Raw genomic sequence first — 19,309 nt, forward strand, 5'->3', positions numbered from 1 at the left:
AGCCTTAAGATGAAGGAGAGCAGGGTTAGGTGGGATATTGGGAAGGAATTCTTCCCTGTGAAGGTGGTGAGTGGCTGGGATGGAATTCCCAGAGACGCTGTGGCTGCCCCTGGATCCCTGGAAGTGCCCCAGGACAGGGTTGTGATGGGCTTTAGGTCCATCCCAAGGCTGTGATTCCGTGCCCAGAGCTGGGTCCTGTGAAAGCACTCAGCCTCTGTCCCGGACCGGGGGCTGCTGTTCCTGTGCTCCAGGCACAAATCTGCTGCAAACCACACTCTGCTCGAGGTCTGGCCACAAGATGGCATTCTCTGAGCTTCTTTTGCTAAGAGCTTTCCATCTTTAATAATAACAATAATAATTAAGGGGGGGAAGCCACAAACCCTCCCTATATTTTCTGAAGTCTGTGACAAAGCAAGATTTGTGAGGAGGCTGCTCCTGCTCTTGCCAAACAATGGTGCTGCTTTCCGAGAGCTGCAAGGGAGACTGAGGGTCAAGTCCCTTTAAAAAAAAAAAAAAGTGAAATACAGTATTGTGCATCTTGAAATCTGAAACCAAGAAACAGAAGTGCAAGGGAAACAAGGGGGAAAGTCTTGCAATTCCTGTGGACAACTGTTGCAAGTGGAGTTTTAAGGAATACAGTATACATCTATACCTTTTAAAGGTCATTGAATGGCTTTTGTGGAGAAACCTGTGAAATAAAGGAGCCTTGGAAGAAGAAATTTCTTTTTCTCCTCCTCTCTGGATATAATGGCCATTGCAAATCAAAGCATCTTGAGATTTGGCTTCAAATGTGTCTTCCTGGCAATTTGTACACTCACCTGTGATGGACAAGGTGGAAAGAGAGAGAATGGTGGTCCTGCTTGCTACGGAGGATTTGATTTGTATTTCATTCTAGACAAGTAAGTCAGTCCTACTTTGTTCTTTTTCACAGAGTTCCTTCGCTAGGCATGAACTGGAATGGCACACGCGGATACCCAGGAGGTTTTCTTTGGATTAGGGTTTTGTAGAAGTCACTGTGTCCCCAAGGGATCTCTGCAACTCCTGACTGCTTGCTTTGTTATTGTTGTGGTAACTTCTTTGGTAGGTCCAGTGCATCAATCCTGCTGTGCTCTGCAATCACATCGTTGTAAGTTTTTCCAACAGGGGAGCTTTGTGTGTACTCAAACTCGAGCGTGCACTTGAGTTTCTTAGAGCAGTGGCTGGGAGCAGGACAGGACCCTGGTCCCCTCTGGTTTCCCTGCGAGCCAGGGAGGTTGAGGCTCTCATGAGAGCAGAATTATTCCTGCAGGCACCAATTCCATGGCTGAGAACATGCAGGGAGTGCTGCCCACAGCTCTGCTCGTGCCTCCCTGCCCTTCTGCCCCCTCAGCTGTGCCCAAAGCAGCAATTCCAGGTAAAAACCAGCCCAAAGAGGGGCTACTCCCTTCACAAGGGGCTGAATTCAGCTGCTGGGATGGAGAACAGCTCGAGTGCCTCATTTAAAGAGCTTTATTTTCCCTAGCTGAGTCACACTTTCTTTGTTTCTTCTGTTAATCAAAAACATATTTTGAGTGTTTAGCTGTTTGTGCTGAAGATAACTCCCTAGCTCACTTTTTCATCACTAATTGGGGCAGTGTCATCTCCTTGGCACTGTAAGAGTGCTGCTTTTTTTCAGATGTGGATGGAGCAATGTGGAATCATTTTGTGCTGAGCTTTGGAAAGCTTCATACTAAAGCAGTGCAACAATTATTTAAAAAAAAAAAAAAACTTAAAAAATACTGTCTGAAATTATTGTCCTGATTTTCTTGATCAAGAGTAGTTATTTTGAACTAAAGGCTTGGAAATGATGATGCCTGCCAGAGCCATGGCACTGACATTAATAACCATAAATTTCAGAGACAGGAAAGTATTTGCAAGTTGCCAAAAGTGCTCATAGATGAAGTTTCTGACTGATCCTCTGGAGTGTTTTGCAGTAGCTCCCACATTCCATTAGTATAAATGACTTGGAATTACATAACCCTTTATTACAAAATACTGGGTAAAATCAAAGACTGAGACACTGGCTGCTGCAGTGTGCCAGTTGTCCTGATGCTCCAGGGGAAAGACTTATTTATTTTATTCAGTGGAAAGATCTACCTGGCTTATTCATTTTGCTGGTCTTCAGTTATTAGCTGGAATAACTCTATTACTCCAAATGGAAAAACCCCAAACAAACCCAGAGCATGATTTGTACTGCAGACAGCTGCATTTCCCTGGAAGCTGAAGGAGGTTTGAAGGTTTTCTCAAATGTCATGGATGTGCTGTGTTACACCTCTGAGCCTGTGTAACTTCAGCAAGCCCTTAATTCAAGTTCTGTGCTGTTCCCTCACTAAAATCTGTGACTTCTGAGCTTTGCTCACAGGGCTGTGGGTTTGGGTGGAAACACAAGCCTTGGCACAAGCTTTAAAGCAAGCAGGCTGGCCCCAGTGTATGCATCAAGATATCCAACAAAAATCCTGCCTTGACAGCTGCAGAATTCCTATTCCTGGGAATTTTTCTGGTGCAGAAATGAACAGGATCTGATGTAAAAACTTCCTTGGTCCCCAGTGGAATTTTGGAGGAGCATTGTGGCTTTTCAGCTGTTCCTGAGTACAATACACCAGGGGACCTGGTTTAACCTCTCATGAGAGATTTACTGTGGTGGAGTTGGTTATCACATATCCTTTAACACTTTAATAGAATCATAGAATGGTTTGGGTAGGGGGGTCCTTAAAGATCATCTAGCTCCACCCCATGCCATGGTTGAGGAACCTCCCACAGACCCTGTCTCTTGTGCTTTGACTGCAGAATCTCAAATTGTGTCTATTTGCTCAATTTAGTATGCTGTTTGAAGCAGATTTCTGTTATTTAGAGTAGCAATTTGCTGTTTGGAGTCACTACTTGCTCTTTAGAGTAGCTGTTTGCTGTTTAGGGTTCCCTTGTGTGCTTTTTGGGTTCTGTGCAGTTGCTGAGCACCTCAGGGTGAAGGCTGCACCAAGATAAGCCCAGTGCTGTGGAAAGTAGGCCTGGCTTACTTTGGGAGAGCTGGTCCAAGGTGGCCTCTCCTTTTGTGTTCCTGTGGTGCTGAGGGGATTCCTGGGTTCAGGCTCCACACACAGGAGTTGGTGCCAAGGATTTAACCTGGTGCAAATTAAAATACAGGGCCTTCATTAAGAATGAAGTTCTTCACTAAGAAGCCCAAACGTTTGTCTTTGCTGACTAATCATCCAGTTATTCCAAAAATATTCTCCATTTGATTAATTAATGCAGAAGTGACCACCCCAAACTGACATGTGCCCAGCCCTGCAGTGAGCAAACCTCCCCTCTCCCAGCACAGCTGGAACATGTAGGGGCAGCTCCCAAACTTACTGATTTGCAGGTGGGGAGGAAGGAATAACCCAAGTCTTCTCAGCAGCCTTTTGCTGCAGCCTGTGTGTGTCACAGGGATTATTCCTGTGCTCTGCAGATAATGGGGGATGTCTACCCACACGCAGAAAGCACCCAGGGAACTGTAAACGTGTGAAAGGAGATCTGGGAGATCCTTGGCAGAATGAATCAAGGAATCCAAGCTCTGGATCCCTTCCTTACCCAGCCAGACAAATTATCTGCTTTTAACAAGTTGCATTAAAGTGAAGATCTTGCTCTGGAAATGCTGATGTTGGTTTCTTTGAGTGGAGCTTGAATAGCTGCAGTTCCTGTGATTTAAGCAGGATTTTAAGTCCAGATTTGCACTCAGAGTGTGGAAGGCACAGAGCCACGATGGGATGGGAAGAGGCAGAGCCCAGGCAGGAGCCTGAGCCTCAGGATCTGCTCCTTCCCCTGGGAAAGTGAGCCCTGGAGCAGAGCTCACCACAGCACTCAGAGCTGCAGATTGTTCCAGCTGCTCTCAGAGGAACAAAGAGCCTGAGATGGGGAATGGTGACACTGAGGGTCTGCAGAAAGAGATTCAAAACCATCTCTGCTCTTCATTGACCCAGGGACTGATTCCTTGGGTTTTTTCCAGGATCACAAGCCTGCATCCAGAGCAAGGTGTGCATTTTGTTGGGATGGCAGGACCTTGCAAGGATGTGGAGGGCTGGTTTTTCTCTGTGTTACCATGAGGGCTGAGGGATGCCAGCAAGGCAGGGTGGAGAAATTTGTGCATTTTTGTGTCTTTTTTTGCTTGCTGCCTGAAGGAACGTAATTAACTCCCAGTTCTGCCAAGAGCAGGCAGTTGCAGTGAGCTGAGCTCATGTGTGAAATCCTTGCCAGTCAGGACCTGTGGATGTGTTTTTTTACCCAGTGATGCATCTTAGATGACCATTCCTTGGTAAAAGGAATGGGCAGGAGCTCCCTTCCAGCTAGGAGTGAGTGCATGCCTGCAGCATTCTGCACTTTATCTGCTGACTGATGTAAGTTAAGTCCATGGCTCCTTGTTTTCTAGTTGTTTTTTTGCATACCCTCTGCCAGTCAGGAGGAGAAGAATGTTCTTGGACTGAGACTGGGCTTAGAGGCTTGTCCTGCTCTGACCTGAGGCTCTGTGACCTGCAGTGTCCCCATGAGCTGTCTGGTGTGACGTGTGGCACGAGATAACAGCGATTCCTCCAAGAATTGCATCACCTCTCAGATGCCTTTGTGCTGTGGAGGGCTTGCAGAATTGTTTGTGAAGTATTTGGAAAGACAAAGGATGCTTTTGGGCTCATTTATGTTATATGTGAAGAGCTCAATAAAGAGATGCTGCACAGCTTCGTAGGTAAATGCCATCTCTGAGAGCCACAAGATTTCTGGGAGTTGGTCCAAACCCAGGAAACCTTAAGGAGATTTTTGGATCAACATCAGCCTCTGAACCAAGTGTCTTTATGTCCTCCTGTCAGCTGTAACTCACGTGAGGTCTTGGTGTAAGAGTGTGGGCTTGATTCTGTGACTCTTCCAGTCTGTGAAGTGAATAAACCCACGGGCATTCTGAGAAGGTGCAACAGCAGAAATGGAAAAGTGGAGTCTAAAAAGTGCAAGAAAACCAAGTCTAGGGAGGTTTGAGCTGCTGTAGCTCTGTGTTCTGGAGCATCTTGTCCCAGTGAGGAGGAGGAAGGCACCTGCTGAAGGGCAGGGCTTGGCCAGAGTGTGGCTGGAGCCATGGAGCACCTGCAGTGTCTCTCTCAACACTTGCATTCCTTTTAGAGGTACAAAATGCCAGTGGAGCTGACCACAGAATGTATCACTCTCTTATTAAAGAGAATGGTTTACTTAGATTTAATTTCCATTTATTTGGCCCTTCTCCAGAAGAGATTTTGGCATCCTCAGGGATGAGCTTTTTCTTAAATTGCAACTTTATAGCATCAGCCATTCAGCTGCAAAGCCTTGGCTCCTGATCATCTTGTTTCTTTTGGGAGTATGAAAAGAGAACTATTTGAAAATTGGCTTTTCTTATCTTACAGTTGGCCTTTAGAAATACTTGTCCTACTCAGAGTTCTTGGCCTGCCTCACTGTACAAAGGAAGTGTCTTTTACAGTGTGGCTGCTGAATGACCCAGCTCGAGGAGGTGGACACTGTGAGCTAATGCTGGTTTTGTAAGCTTTGTGCTGGCTGCAGGAAGGTTGGTTGTGTTGGGTTTGTCCGTTTTAGGCCAAGTGAAGAACATAAGCAGTCTGAAGTATATTTCAGAAAATGCATTTTTTTTACAAGGAGTGCTTTTCCTAAGTGCAGACCTGGGCATTTCTGGCCCCTGACAGCAGAGGGAAAAGTGAACTCCAGGCAGCCTGAGCTGTGTGGCTTAGGTGGGAATTGCTGCATGGGAAGGACAATGTGTGGTCAGCCAAAGTGGGAACCTTCATTTCAGTGGGCCCCTGTTACAGCTCCCTCTGGTAGAGATGGGGAAAAACTGGGTTGCAGACTATTCCAATGATCCCCCTCCTGAAAGTGAGCAGAAACCATCCTCCCTTTGTGGACAGAGTGGGTTTGGTTTAATGTTGTAGCAGTGGTAAGAACTTTCCTTAAAGGGTGTTTTACCTGGTGGCTGGGAGGAGATTGGGCAGGGGCTGCTGGTCTGAGCTCCACCATTTGGTGTCTGCTGCTAAATGGGTCAGGAAATGTGGGAATGTTCACTGAGGTGTGTTTTTTGGGAGGTGAACATATGATCTAAAGTGACATTTGTTTCACTGAAGCAAGGACTAATTGGTTTCTGATTAACAAAGCCTTGGCTCTCCATGTCTTCTGGAGACTGTGACCCTTGCTACAAAGCCAAGTTTTCTTTCATGCCTCACTATATGAAGACAATAAACACTTCTTTTCCAGGCCAGTTCTAGGAAATTGTTTGGGCTATTTGGTGCTGTTGGGATTGGAGTGCCTGTGGAATTCAAGGTCTCAGAATTATCCCATACATCCAAGGGGAATTTGCACCTGGGGCTGAGCTCCATGTGTCTCTGTTCTATCCATTTAGGGTTTGGATGCAGCAGGATTTAGGTTTCCTGTCTGAGAGCAAGTCCTGATGTACGTCACCCTTCATCTCTTACAACATTTTCCCACTGTCTGTGGTTATTTGGTTTATCAAATTTTGCTTTTGGTGTTCCTTTGGTCCTCTTAGATACACATTTGTGTGGAGAGGAAGCTGTCATGTCATGTCCTGGTCTGAAGAAAGAAATAATTCACTGCTCTGAGCATTAGCTGATGATCCCAGCTGCTCTGCCACCTGTCCCACAGTCATGCCCCAAGCAAGGTGTCTGTAAGGCCATCCTTAAACTGATCCTAAACTGATGCTTTTGGGGCCAAGTCCTTTGTGCAGCAAGATCTGGCAGGGTCACACTTTTGCACAGAGCCCAAATGTTTTTGTGCCTGAGCAAAGGTCCTCAGTGCATGGACAGATCAGAGTCACACAGAGAAAAAGCAGCTCCAGGGATTGTGGAGCAGGAGGGACAGGCCAAGGCTGTTCCTGAATGGCTGAGAATGAAAAGCAGGTGCAGGGAAAGAGGCAGGAAATGTCTGTGACCCCAGGATGAGCTCTGCATGTTCCTTGTGCTTCTGGAAGAGAAGCAGCACCCTGAGCAGCCAGGCTGGGGTGGCTGCACCAGGCTGGGGAACCTGCTCTGGCTCTGCACTGGCATTCCCAGAGCTGAGGTAGAACACAACAGCTCATTTGCCTTTTCTTCCTCTGAAGCGTAAAACCATCTCAAGCGTTCGTCTTTTCTTCCTCAGGCTGCAGATCAATGAAGTTTCTGTTGAAGCTGGACTATAAATATTTCTAATTGTACTCAATGAATTAAATAAGTGATGACACATTTATTTTCCAACTCTAGAAAAGAAATTTTTTTCCAGTATTAATATTCCAGTGTTCATAGAAGTGTTTATGCCAGAAGGGGCATTTTGTGCTGAAAGATTCTGATTAATCTTTTTTTTCCTCGTTCTTAAAACATAAAGAAGAATAATCCAACCCCATTATAGCCTATGGTTTATTCTCCTGTGGAGCAGAGTCAGTTTGTTTTGTCTTTAACTGAGGTGTGAAAGAATTAACCAGAGCAGTTGAGATGTGGACTAAGGTGTTTTACTTTTCATAGTCTCTGGCACAGTGGGAACACTGGAGAAGTTTAATAATCTGTTCCTCCAACTGCATGTAATTCTCAGAATAGGCTTGAGCTAAAAGCTCTGTGTAATGGTTTGGAAGTGAGTGGGTGGAATTAATCTAAAGCATTGTGCAGAGAAACACATCCTCACTCGCATAGGGCTTATTTGGTTAAGGCTGTGTTAAAGTCCAGCCTAACTGCCATGAGCCACTGCCAAGGGCAGCCTCAAACACTTGCATGGAGGGGGAATTATTCTTGCTTTTGAAAGTTAAGTAGGAAATGTCAATTACAGTTTGATCTCTCTTTAGAGGAAGAGCATGGGCAGTTAGTGTTGAACAAAACAGAATCAAATGCCTCACTGAGGAGTGTGTGACAAAACAAATGGCTGGGAAAGCTTCAGCTGATGTGTCCTGTAATCATTGTGTCCCTAGATCAGGAAGTGTCCTGCATCACTGGAATGAGATCTATCATTTTGTGGAGCACTTGGCCCGCAAGTTCATAAGGTAAGGAGGGCTGCAGGTCCCTGCTGGGATCTGGGGGTGCCAGGGGCTGCACGTGCTGCTTCCCATGGGGGGGTGTAGTGGAGAAAAGGCTCTTGAGAAAGGGATCTTTCCTCAGATCTTCCATTGACTGCTCTTCCCCATGTTGGTGTTCTGTGGGAAATGGGAGGAGATAAAATCATTCCATTTATTCTGCCTGCCTTCCATGGATCAGATCTGTGGGGGAGGAATCCTCCTGTCCCTGAGCTGCTGCCTGAGGTACAGGAGTTTGGGGCTGCAGGGAGAGCCTGTGGCTGTGGCTTTCAGGCCCTGAATGACCTGGGCCTGGATAAGGAATCCCTCGGGACAGGGCATGGAATGTGTTGTGACAAACATCAGGAGCCCTCTCTTGTCTCCATTTAAACCTCAACGCATTTAAACCTTTCTTGCTTTAGCAATCCTGAGGTTGTGATAGAAGTGTTCTCTACATCTTTTACAGGGATTCCCCAAGGTTTCCTGGACTAAGAAGGCCCAGGGCAAAATACATTTTCATCCTGTTGAGTTGTAACTGGGATGGCAGAGTGTCCTGTGTGATTGTGTTACAATTAATTCACACCAAATTAATTCACTTTTTTTTCTCTCATCCAGCCCTCAGCTGAGGATGTCCTTCATTGTTTTTTCAACCAGAGGGACAATTCTAATGAGGTTAACAGAAGACAGGTAAGAAGAGGTTTAAAGATCCACAGCAGCTTCTGTGTCCTTGTGGCTTCCTTCACCTTCTTCAGTGATTTCCATCCCACTGGGAGCAGTGTTGTGGCACCTCTGTGCTTCTCAGTTTCATTGGTAGAGTCCCGTGCCCATTCTCACCTACTAGAATGCACTAAGGCTTCTCAAGGCAGAGGTTCCCTGCTTAATTTCAACTTCTAAAGGTCTTTCTGTCAGCTGTCAGGGTTTCATCTCACACTGAGGGAGCCTGCACTCCCCAGAAATTCAGATTTTGTCAGAGAAGCAGACACTCAGTGCCTGGGAAACATCCTCTGGGAGTTTCTTCTGCCAACAAATAGGTGAAACTGCCTTCCCATTAAAAACAGGCCTGGAAGCCAGAGGTGACACCCACACTCCTGGGGTAGGGGGAACGTGATTTCCTTGAAGGTCTGAAGGTGTGTCAGACAAAATGTTTGGGATGGATTGCAGGGGTGTGGATTTTTTGGCAATAACAGATTGCCTTGTTTGTGAAGCATGTTCCTGCCACCCCCTTACAGACCCCGAAGTTAATCCCAGTAAAATCTACGGGATGGATTTTTTTTATTATTTTATTCTGACTTCCAAGGAGAGCTGGATGGGGTCCTTAAATCACTCTGGCTTCCTCTGTTAACTTCATTGCCACGTGGAGCAAGAATATATGTACCACATGTGTGGAGTGTATAAGTCAGCATGTGTTTTACATATTGAATGTCTGAAATCACATACCAGAGCAGCTGCCATGGGGAGGAAGCTGGCTGCCTTCCTAGAGAGCAATGCACACTCACACCAGCCTTGAAAATGTCCTTAAACCCAACCAGTCTGAGCATCTCCTGCCACTTCCTGCTGCAACAGGGATGAAGAGAATGAACCACGTTTATTTAACTGGCTGCCAAAGGAAAACCTGTTCTCTGCCTCTTGCTGTGTCCCACCCTGGGAGCAAACCCCACTGCAGAGATCTCCTTTCTGCTCAGGCTCTGAGCTACAAGACTGAGATGTTTCCCATGTGGGAATGTGTTCCATATTTCCCCAGCTGTCCCAGAAATGCTGGCTGGGAGCAGGATATTGTTATGGAACTGGTCTCAAAGCCAGCTGGCTGCTGGGTTGTACTGGGCACTGGCAAACGAGGGGTGTGCTCTGCACTGGTTCACACTGGCAAAGTCTCACCTGGGAGAACTTCCCCCACCTCATCCCTGCCTCTGAGTGGTGTTTCAGCATCTGAATGTGAGGGTTAAGGGTGCTGAGCATTCCTTTTGGGGAAACTCATTCCTTTTGGGGAAAACTCAGTGTGCCTAATGGGACTGGACTGGCATTTTATTTACTTTTGCTGCATATTTTAAAATTTCAGTATTGACCTCTGAAAAACAGTTTTGATCACAGGAAATGCTCCATGTTATACCCAGCTTTGGTTTGGTATGTGCATGGGTGCCTGAGAGGAGGAACCTTATGTGTCTAGCTAGTTTGGGGTATCACAGGTACAAAATGGGTTTGTGAAGTTTGATAATTCAAAATCAGACAGTCTTTGCTCCCTGGGGAGTCTCTGCTGTGCACACTGAGCAGTGTCAATGCTCTGCTGCCATCAGCCTCACAGTGAGTGTGATCACACCAGCTGGCCTTTCTAAAGTGGATGGGAAATGTAGAAACAGAAGTGACTCCTGGCATGCCCGTGTGGCCCTGCCTGCAGTGACTTCATCCCTTTCCCATGGAGATTGTGCAGTTTGCTCAGATATACCCCACACACTGCAGGGTTTTATCTTGTATTAAAGACTCCTGGCCTCTGCTTGGCTTCCAGAGTTTGGTGTCTGCCCCTCAGAGGAACAACAAATCACTGTGCACCCCACAGAGTCTGCAGCTGCCCTGTCACTGTGCCTGGCACTCCTGAAAAGAACTAAAATATGTACCCTAAGTCCCAATAAGCCATTGGGAAAGGCTTCAGTCTTCCAGTCAGCTTAACCAGGAGCTCCACATAAACTCAAGTTGCCAGGATAGTCTGAGTGTCATTTTTTTTATCTGTTTGATGATGTTTGTATACTCAAGTGAAAAAATGTGAGAGGAAAGTGAGCTAGGTTCAAGTCAGCTGCTGAGGTTTGAACAGGGTATATTAGTTTAGAAAGAAATGTATGAAATAGCTATGGACCTCGAGGATGGTGCTGTTGTGGTGCTTTCCCCAGGCTCTGGGAACACTGGGAGCACAACTCTGTTCCACATCCCTGCAGAGGAGCTCTGCAAACACTGGGTTAAATTATTTTTCCCCTCTCTCTGTGCCTGGCTCTGCCCTGCACGTCCCCAGCTGGCTGTCAGGACATGCTGGTGGCCTTGCTCCTGGGTCTAACAGAGTGCCTGCCTTCGTTCCAGGGAGCAGATCCGCCAGGGCCTGGAGGAGCTGCAGAAGGTGCTGCCAGGAGGGGACACGTACATGCACGAAGGATTTGAGAGGGTAACTGGTGCAGGCTCAGTGCTGAGCACAGTCTCTGCTCCTCAGGAGCCGTAGGACACAGGGGCTGGTTGAGAACTCTCTGGTGGGTGAGTGGGACCTTGTCCCTTTGCTGCAGCGAGTACAGGGAGTGTAAGGGCTCAGTGCTGGTGCTGCAAACTCTCCTAATTCTCCTTATTTCTGCCTTCAGCTTTTATGGGCAGAGCTGCCTTTTCTGCCTGGGAGAAGGCAGTGGCACAAGTCCCCCATGGCTCTGTGTCCAGGAAGGTGGGAAGCTGTCAGTCCTACCTGGGCTGAGGGGTGAGGTCACAGCTCACACCTGGGGTGGCCAAATAACTGCAGACCCTTGTGCCTGCTCTGACCTTCTCCTTCTGGGCATATTTTTTACATATTTTGCAAGCTCAGGAGTTTCTCTAAACCTAAACTCCTGCACTCCCTCCCACCTCTGTCCTTCATGGGTATTTCAGAGGGGTTTGAACTGTCTGCCTATTGGAAGTGCTGCCCCATCACTGAAACATGAACACAGCTAAAACTCAGGTGACCTAACAGAGCTGTTGGTTTGTTTGCAGTTGGAATAGTTGATCTGGAGGTGCTGAGGAATATTTAGCATTGGGCCTAAGACATTTCTCAATGGTTAAAGTGGATAGAATTTTTAGAGAGAACAGTGGGAAACAGCACTGGGGTTGGTTTGGCTGATGAGACCTTGCAGGAATGCATCAAAACCCCAGGCAAGGACCTTGCTCTGTGAATCAAATGTGTGAAAGCAGAGCTCATGTGTGAGCTGCAAACGTGACATCCTTACTGCCATCGTCCCTTCCTTTCTGCTGCACGAGTAGAAGTTCACAATGTTCTTATTATTGATTTATTACTGATAGTCTTCTGCTTTGATTTCAGGCAAGTGAACAGATTTACTATGAAAATGTTCACGGTGAGAGGCCTTCTTGATCCACTGAATGCTTTTTTCTCTTTCTTTTTGACTGATAACTTTAACAGATCTAAAATGCAGCTTCGCTGTGGGAAGGGTGGGGGTGGCTTCTTTTCTTGCAGGGATGTGCTGCTAGTCAGGGAAGTGTTCCTGAATGGGAAAAAGAACAAGTGGAGCTTTAAGGAGCTGGAGTTAAAGTGTTTCAGGCCAAAAGGGGGAAGCCAGGCTGGCTGCAGGTGCCCACCCTCACCAAAACTGGTGCCTTACTTTTGCTGGAGGGCTCAGGCAACCGTTTCTTCTTCCTTCTGAAACACAAGTACATGGAGAAACTCTTAGGTTAAAGATTTTTTAACCAGCAGTTATTAAAACCAGTAGCAAGTGCAGACAACTGGAAAAATGTTTGTCTTTTCCTTCCCTGTAATAGATGTAAAAACTTTCTGGTTTGGAAGGGAAGGCTGCAAGGTTTAATGATGTTCCTGAAATATTACTCAGGAATCTTGAAGATTTTAGCCCTTTTCCCACCATCTTTGTTTAAATCCCAATTGAGCTTTTTATCACAAGCTGAAAAACCCCCTCTCAATTTCTGGAACTGACAGCATTAATAAAATCAGGAGCTAACTAGGAATAAATTGCACTAGGTTTTTGATGGCCGCAGCCTCATTTACTCATCTGAAATGCCACCACAGTTATGCTCTCTGAGTGTGCTCACAGGCAGGATGTTTTCTGAGGTGATTTAACAAACAGAACCAAAGCCAAGGGACTGAAGAGGTTTGTGTGTTCAGGTTACAGAACTGCCAGTGTCATCATTGCATTGACAGATGGAGAGCTCCACGAAGATCTATTTTTCTACTCTGAGAGGGAGGTAAGTACACATTTATACTCAGGGAGACAGGGAAATGTCTGGGCTTGCTGCTGTGAATGCAAAAGATAAGGAAAAACCTTTTTCCCCAGTGAGAAAAACTCCACTTTGATGCTCTGCAGACATGATCTAAAGAATAGCCACTGTCAGCAGCAACCTCTGACTCACCACAGCTGAGGCTGCTCAGGGGAAAGGAGAGGGAAGGGTTAAAACTTCCAGTTAAAAATAAACACTAGAAGAAGGAATGGTTCACAGCTGAAAAGTTTCAGTATTTACTGGATTGCTCTGGGAAATGCTGAATATTCTCACTTTCACTTTTTTTCCTCTCACAAAAAGTCACAACTGCAGAAAGAGGATAGCTTCTGTCACATTAGAAAATCTTTCAGATCACCCAGTCTGACATTTCCACAAACATCTGAGATTCAAGCACATATTCTCAACATCCTCATTAAATCAGTGAACTGTGCAAAATGTTAAAACAGTGGGGTGAGCACTGAGAGCTTTGCTGCAGAATGTTCCTGCAGCTCTCCTTTGGACATCCTCCCTGCAGAGATGAGCAGTTGGCACTTGCCAGTCAAACCAGGGTGATCTAAGCTTGGAAGATTGTATTTCTGCATGAATTTGCTATGGACAGAATTTTTCCTCTCAGTCTGTCCAAAGTGCAGCATTAAATCCAATAACAACAAAAAGAATGGGTTTGTAGAGTAAAACCAATATTGCTCCAGCAAATGTCCTGAATCTACAGCTCCCCTCCTTATGGTTCATCTCTTTTTAAAAAATCCACAAGAAAAGCAAGTTTGTTTTTAGAGATGAATGAACAAGTTGAAAGGTCAGAAGTGCTGTATTTGTTTTGGTTTGGGGGAGAATAGCTCTGGGCTGGTGGAAGGAGATCCTGAACTGGGCACTTACTCTGTGGGTTACTCCAGTTGTTTGGGTTGAAGCTTCCCAGAGTAAAACTGGAATGATGCTTTTCTGCTAAAAAAGCTTTTTGCTAATGAACAACTTGCATTGCTGCAGTCTTCCCATACAATCTAGCTCCTGGGAAGGAGCTTTCAGTCAGGTCAGGTCTTCTTGTTCTGCTGAAATACAATTAATTTTCTGCATCCATAGTTAGGCATTTGTAGCACTAAATGCAACTTCAGTGAAGCAGCCTGGGCAAATCAAACCTGTGGCTGCTCTCCCTTCAGTTCAGGATGCTGGGAAAGCCCTGGGAGTGATGCAGTTTTAGGGCAAATGGAATGGAGCCTCTCTCACCTCTGGATATCGTGAGGCCACGTCTGAATCAGAACACACAAAAGCATTTTAGGTTACTGTTATGCTGGGATAAGCCCTAAATGATGAAAATTGATTTAGCTTGTCTGACATCTTGTGGGAAGCTGGAGGAGCTAGAAAGGCAAACTAATTAGGTTTTAAAAATCCACCAAATACCAAAAAACCTTAGTTGCTTTACTAAACAATAGCAAATCCAGCAGCAGATAAAACCTGATTTTACAGAATCAGGGAGGAAAACTTTTCAAGTCCTCATCTGCTAAGCTCCCCCTTCACTCATTCTACAGAAAAAGAGTGAATTTACGGTTAAGAGCTTTGAGGAAACTGCATCCCAGCCCATTGGTAACCTTGTGGTGCCTCCTCTCCTCTCCTCTGCAGGCGAATCGCTCTCGGGACCTGGGAGCCACTGTGTACTGCGTGGGTGTGAAAGACTTCAACGAGACCCAGGTGAGGGAGCTCCGTGGTCCCTGAGTGCCTGCAAAGCCTGGGCAGGGCCCACAGCCCTGGATCCGCTGCTCAAGGCTTCTCCAGGGGTTTTCTCCTCCTTTTGTTGCCTGTCTGAAGTGACCACCTGATGTGGCTGGGTCTGGCTTTTGGTCCCTCTGTGTCTGAGCCTGCTCCTCTGCCTGCCCCAGCTGCTCTTGCTGATGCTGGGGAAAAGCACAGGGAGAACAGCAAATTCTCTGGTCTGAGCTGGAGGCAGGAAGTAGTTGTGGGGATGTTTTTCCCCATAAAACTGAATATTGCCATACAACCCCTTCAGTTTCAGTGCAGCTTTCCTTTCAGAAGAAAACTGTGCTGTAAAAAGCAAACAGCTTCATTAGTGACTAACATTTCACAGTGTTCTGCCTGACTTCTAAATTTCTCATTTGAGTATTAGTGTGTCTGTGAATTGTATTTCACACATAACAGTTGACATTTTTTTAACGAGTGAAGCACTTGCACAGCCCCATTCCACACAAGTAGAGGATGAAAAAACCTTTTCCAAGTTTTTCAGCTTTCAGAAAAGGAGTCAAACCACACTTGCTTTAGAACAATCAACCCCAGAGAGTGGTATAACCCAGACTAAGCCACAGAAAAAGCAGAGAGGGAATACAAATGGTAGAGACAAGACCTGAAGCAGCAGACCTCAGACAGCTGCTCCTTGAAGGCACTTAGATGGTGAAAAATTACCTGGAATTAGATGGCTGGGTCTGAAGTCCCAGAATGGATGAGGGGGAGGATTGAGGGGAATGAACAGAGGGAGCTGTAAACATCCAACTTTTCTCCAGCAGCCTCTGCAGCTCTGCCAGCCAGCAAGGAGCAGCAGGGCAAAGCTGCCTGAGGATGGCTCTGGATGCAGAGCTGGAGGTTCTGAGTGACAGGAGCTGGCCAGGGGCAGCCCGTGGGGTTTTGGGAGGAATGTGTGGCCGCTCTGCTGCCTCCAGGAAGCTCCAGAGAGGCTGCTGGTACCTCTGCCAGGGGAGATTTACTGGAACAAGCCTTGGCCTTGCAGTACTCACATTGAGTCTGCTCCAGCAGATGCATGGAGAGCTCATTACTGCTGAGCTGGGCTTAGAGCTCTGCCTTTAACCCTTGGTGTGCTCTTGGCAGCTGAGCCTGCAGGCAGCTCTTTGCTGATGATGTCCTGGTTCCCCTGAACTCACCTCCCCCTCCTCATCACAGAGATTTCTGAGTGTTCCTCTGAGACCTTTCAACCTCCACTTAGAAAATATCTCCTACCACCCCCCTGCTTCCTTCTGTTTGGCACTCTGATGGTTGAACACAAATCTCTGTCACAGAATTCACAGAAAGATTGGGTTGGAAGAGATCTTCAAGATAATCAAGTCCAACCCATGCCCTAACACCTCAACTAGACTGTAGCACCAAGTGCCATATCCTCTTTTTTTAAACACATCCACCACCTCCCCAGGCAGACCATTCTAATACTTTATCACTCTTTCCTTATATCCAGCCTAATTTTCCCTTGACACAGCTTAAGGCCATGCCCTCTCATTCTGTCAGTGCTGCCTGGTGGAAGAGACCAACCCCACCTGAGCACAACCACCTTTCAGGGAGCTGTAGAGAATGATAAGGTCACCCCTGCATCTCCCCAGGTCCCTCAGCTGTTCCTCACAGGTTCTGTGTTCCAAGCCCCTCACCAGCCTTGTTGCCCTCCTCTGGATGTGCCCAAGTGTCCTGACAGGAAAGGTGAATCAGGCCTGTATATCCACATGGGATATAATTTCAAAGAATTGTGGAAGATTTAAGGTTGGAAAAAGAACTCCATGATTAAAGCTTAAACCTTTTTGGGTTCAACCTTTGCCCTAACGATCATTAGCCCCTGGGCACCAGTAAAAGCCACATTCTGTCTTGTCTCCAAGGCTTTTCTGATCCCTGACACAGAGTTTTATTAAGTCAATCAGGCTAACAAGATAAACATGTTACTGCTTAATAAGCCACAATACGGTGGCAATCCAGAGAGAGCAGTTGAGTATTTGAGGGTTTTATTTGCAAGTGAGTTAATCAGAAGTCTTAATTTGCTGCCTGCTGGCTAATTGATCTCATTCTTTGCATTTCTGTTCCATTTCCTCTCCCTGTTGTGTCAGCTGGCCCGGATTGCTGACAGCAAGGATCACGTCTTCCCAGTGAACGATGGGTTTGAAGCCCTGCAGGGGATCATAGACTCTGTGAGTATTTTCACCCCAGTGTTTGCCCTCCTGCACGTTGATGTCTTCCTCCACAGATGGAGGTTGGGTTCTCTGTTACAGTCAGATAGAGATATTATAAAAGAAAGGTATGGTTCAGGCCCTGCTATTCCAGCTAAGCTAGCAGTAGCTTGTAAGCTCCCATAAGAAAGAATCAGAGGAATGAAAAGCCAGTTAAAACAACTACCTCTTCTAGTAAGGAAAATAAGTCTTCACCTGCATAAACAATAGATGAGAATCCACAAAGGAAAAATGTAAACACCTGAGCCTTAGCAGGTACACACGAAATAGCTGTTAACCAATGAGTTAGGTGGCAAGAATACTGCCAATCAGTTGCTCACAAGGTCTGTGAAAATTGTATAAAATGAGTTAATAATGAATGAGTGAATAAAGAATTGGCTTTTTCCTGCATGAAGAAACAGAGTCCCAGCTAGTCTCTTACAACAACTCTGAGTTCACAAGAACCTGCTGAACAAAAATCTACTGAATCATTTAGTCCAAGGGAACCAGCCTTGGTTTATGCCAAAATGCTGCTTCAAGGTTGAGTTTATCAATAGGTTATCCCTAGGTTTCCCTATTCCCAGTTCCCAGCTTTCCTGCAGAGATTGGGTGCAGCACATGAGAGCTTCAGTGCCTGGGCTGATTGGAGTGCTTCCCCTGGCTCCAGGGTTTGGGAAATCCCCAGTCCCCATTCTGTGTGTTCTGGTTTTGGTGCCGGCTGCTTGGGTGACAAAAGCCAGGGGAAAGCTGAGCTGGGGAGGGGGCACTGGCTGGGGGGCTCAAGTTTCTCTGTTTACAGTGGTTACATACTATTTGGACAATGAAATTCCAGAAAACCATTCCCTCAGCAGAGGCTCAATTCTCCCCGGTGCTCTGGCATGGACATGGAATACAATCCCTGGTTTATTGGTTTTCCTGGCACTGTCTGAGCTTGGATCTACTGCCTCCGCTCTCTTGGACAATCAGGTGTTGCGTGTCATTTTAAGAAAGCAACAAAATAACAAAAAAAGCAATCCTTTGCTTCCCAGCCCTGCATTCCCTTTGTAGCTGTTTTTAATGAATTCCAGCAGCAGCTCTGACTCCCCTTCCAGTTGCACTGAGCAGAGTGGGAAGATTTCAGCCTCCAGGCAGCCAGTCCAGAGCTGCTCCAGCTTAGTGGTGCAAGACTTCCCAGCTTGGGAAGAGGGGTCACAGGGAAGTGCAATTGTACAGTGATGAATCTGTGACCTGAGCATTTGCACTGGAGAGGAGTCACTGCAATAGCCTGGTGAGAAGGGAAGTGGTTTTATGTGTGAAAGGAATGACAAGGAGGACATTAATCACTCCAGAGAATAACAAACAAGTGGTAGATTCCTGTTCTAGATGGAAAATCAGATCCCTCTCGCCTACTCTTCTCATCCTTGCCAAAAACACCCTTGTGCTGGAGCATCTGTGGTCACAGGGAATGTTAATGGTGAAAGGGCCCTGGGATTTGGAAACTTCCTTCAGTTCCTGTGTAAGAGTTGGCACAGCAAGGATGCTCACGTGGAGAGAGGATGGATCAGGCTGATGTCACAGGGGAAGGAAAGATCCAGTGATGAGTGTTTGAATTAACTCTGGAGGTGTGAACCCTGGGTCTGTGGGGTCTGCAGGGATTTGATGTGAGCTGTCCTGGCTTTCCCCTCCTGCCTTGTCCTGACTGGGTCTTTCCCACCCCTCTGTGTGTGCAGAGCTGGTGGACTTGGAGTCCCTCTGGAATAGGGAAGAGGGTGGGAGCTGGGAGTGGTGGAGCTCAGGGCTGGCCTCAGCTGGATCTGCTGAGCAAAGATGTTCAGGTTGGTGAGGCTTGGAATGTTCCTGAGCACCTGCCCTTCCTTTTCTGTGGGAGCCAGAGGGCTTGGAGTGAGCAGCTGCAGGAGATCTGCTCCCAGCATTCCAGGAAGGATTGTCTCCTCCAAGCCCTGGAAATTGAGAGGAAAATCTAATCCCACATTGAGGTTGTGCCTAAAAACATGATTCTTTAAGTGGGTGTTCAGTGCACCATGGGGTATGGTCCTTTCTCTCCCATGAGTTCAAGTGTGGCTTTTTTTAAGCAAACCAATTTCTTTTCTTCCTCGTGGTGCCACTGCTGAAACTCCAGCTTCCCCTGTTAATGATTGAGTGGTTTGAGTTTGTCAGGAGGGAACAATCTGGAACAGAAGCAATTTGACTGATTGCTGCAGGCTGGGAAATTAATGGAAGGAACTGAATTATTTTATTAAATTTTCCTTTGCTATGAAAAATTTCTGCAGATCATAACCTTTAAATTTAAAGTAAATGAAGCAAGTCTTAGAAGAAAACCTGAAATTCAACTTCATCTCCTGCCCAGTACAGCTTTGGTAGAAGTGCTGGAGGCAAGGAGCAATGT

At 46.4% G+C, this 19,309-nt stretch overlaps 1 protein-coding gene across 1 annotated transcript in view; it reads left to right on the forward strand.

The window, feature by feature from the left end:
- The first annotated feature begins 381 nt into the window (after positions 1–381).
- ANTXR1 (ANTXR cell adhesion molecule 1) overlaps positions 382–19,309 on the forward strand; it is a 69,171-nt gene continuing 50,243 nt past the window's right edge. The window contains exons 1-8 of the mRNA XM_033081091.1: positions 382–899; positions 7,961–8,032; positions 8,657–8,728; positions 11,105–11,186; positions 12,078–12,111; positions 12,891–12,970; positions 14,615–14,683; positions 16,825–16,905. Of these exons, the coding sequence (XP_032936982.1) occupies positions 748–899; positions 7,961–8,032; positions 8,657–8,728; positions 11,105–11,186; positions 12,078–12,111; positions 12,891–12,970; positions 14,615–14,683; positions 16,825–16,905 (642 nt within the window). The 5' untranslated portion in view covers positions 382–747. The remainder of the gene's footprint in view (positions 900–7,960; positions 8,033–8,656; positions 8,729–11,104; positions 11,187–12,077; positions 12,112–12,890; positions 12,971–14,614; positions 14,684–16,824; positions 16,906–19,309) is intronic.

Source organism: Catharus ustulatus, chromosome 27 (genome assembly GCF_009819885.2).
Source record: "Catharus ustulatus isolate bCatUst1 chromosome 27, bCatUst1.pri.v2, whole genome shotgun sequence".
NCBI classification, from domain to species: Eukaryota; Metazoa; Chordata; class Aves; order Passeriformes; family Turdidae; genus Catharus; species Catharus ustulatus.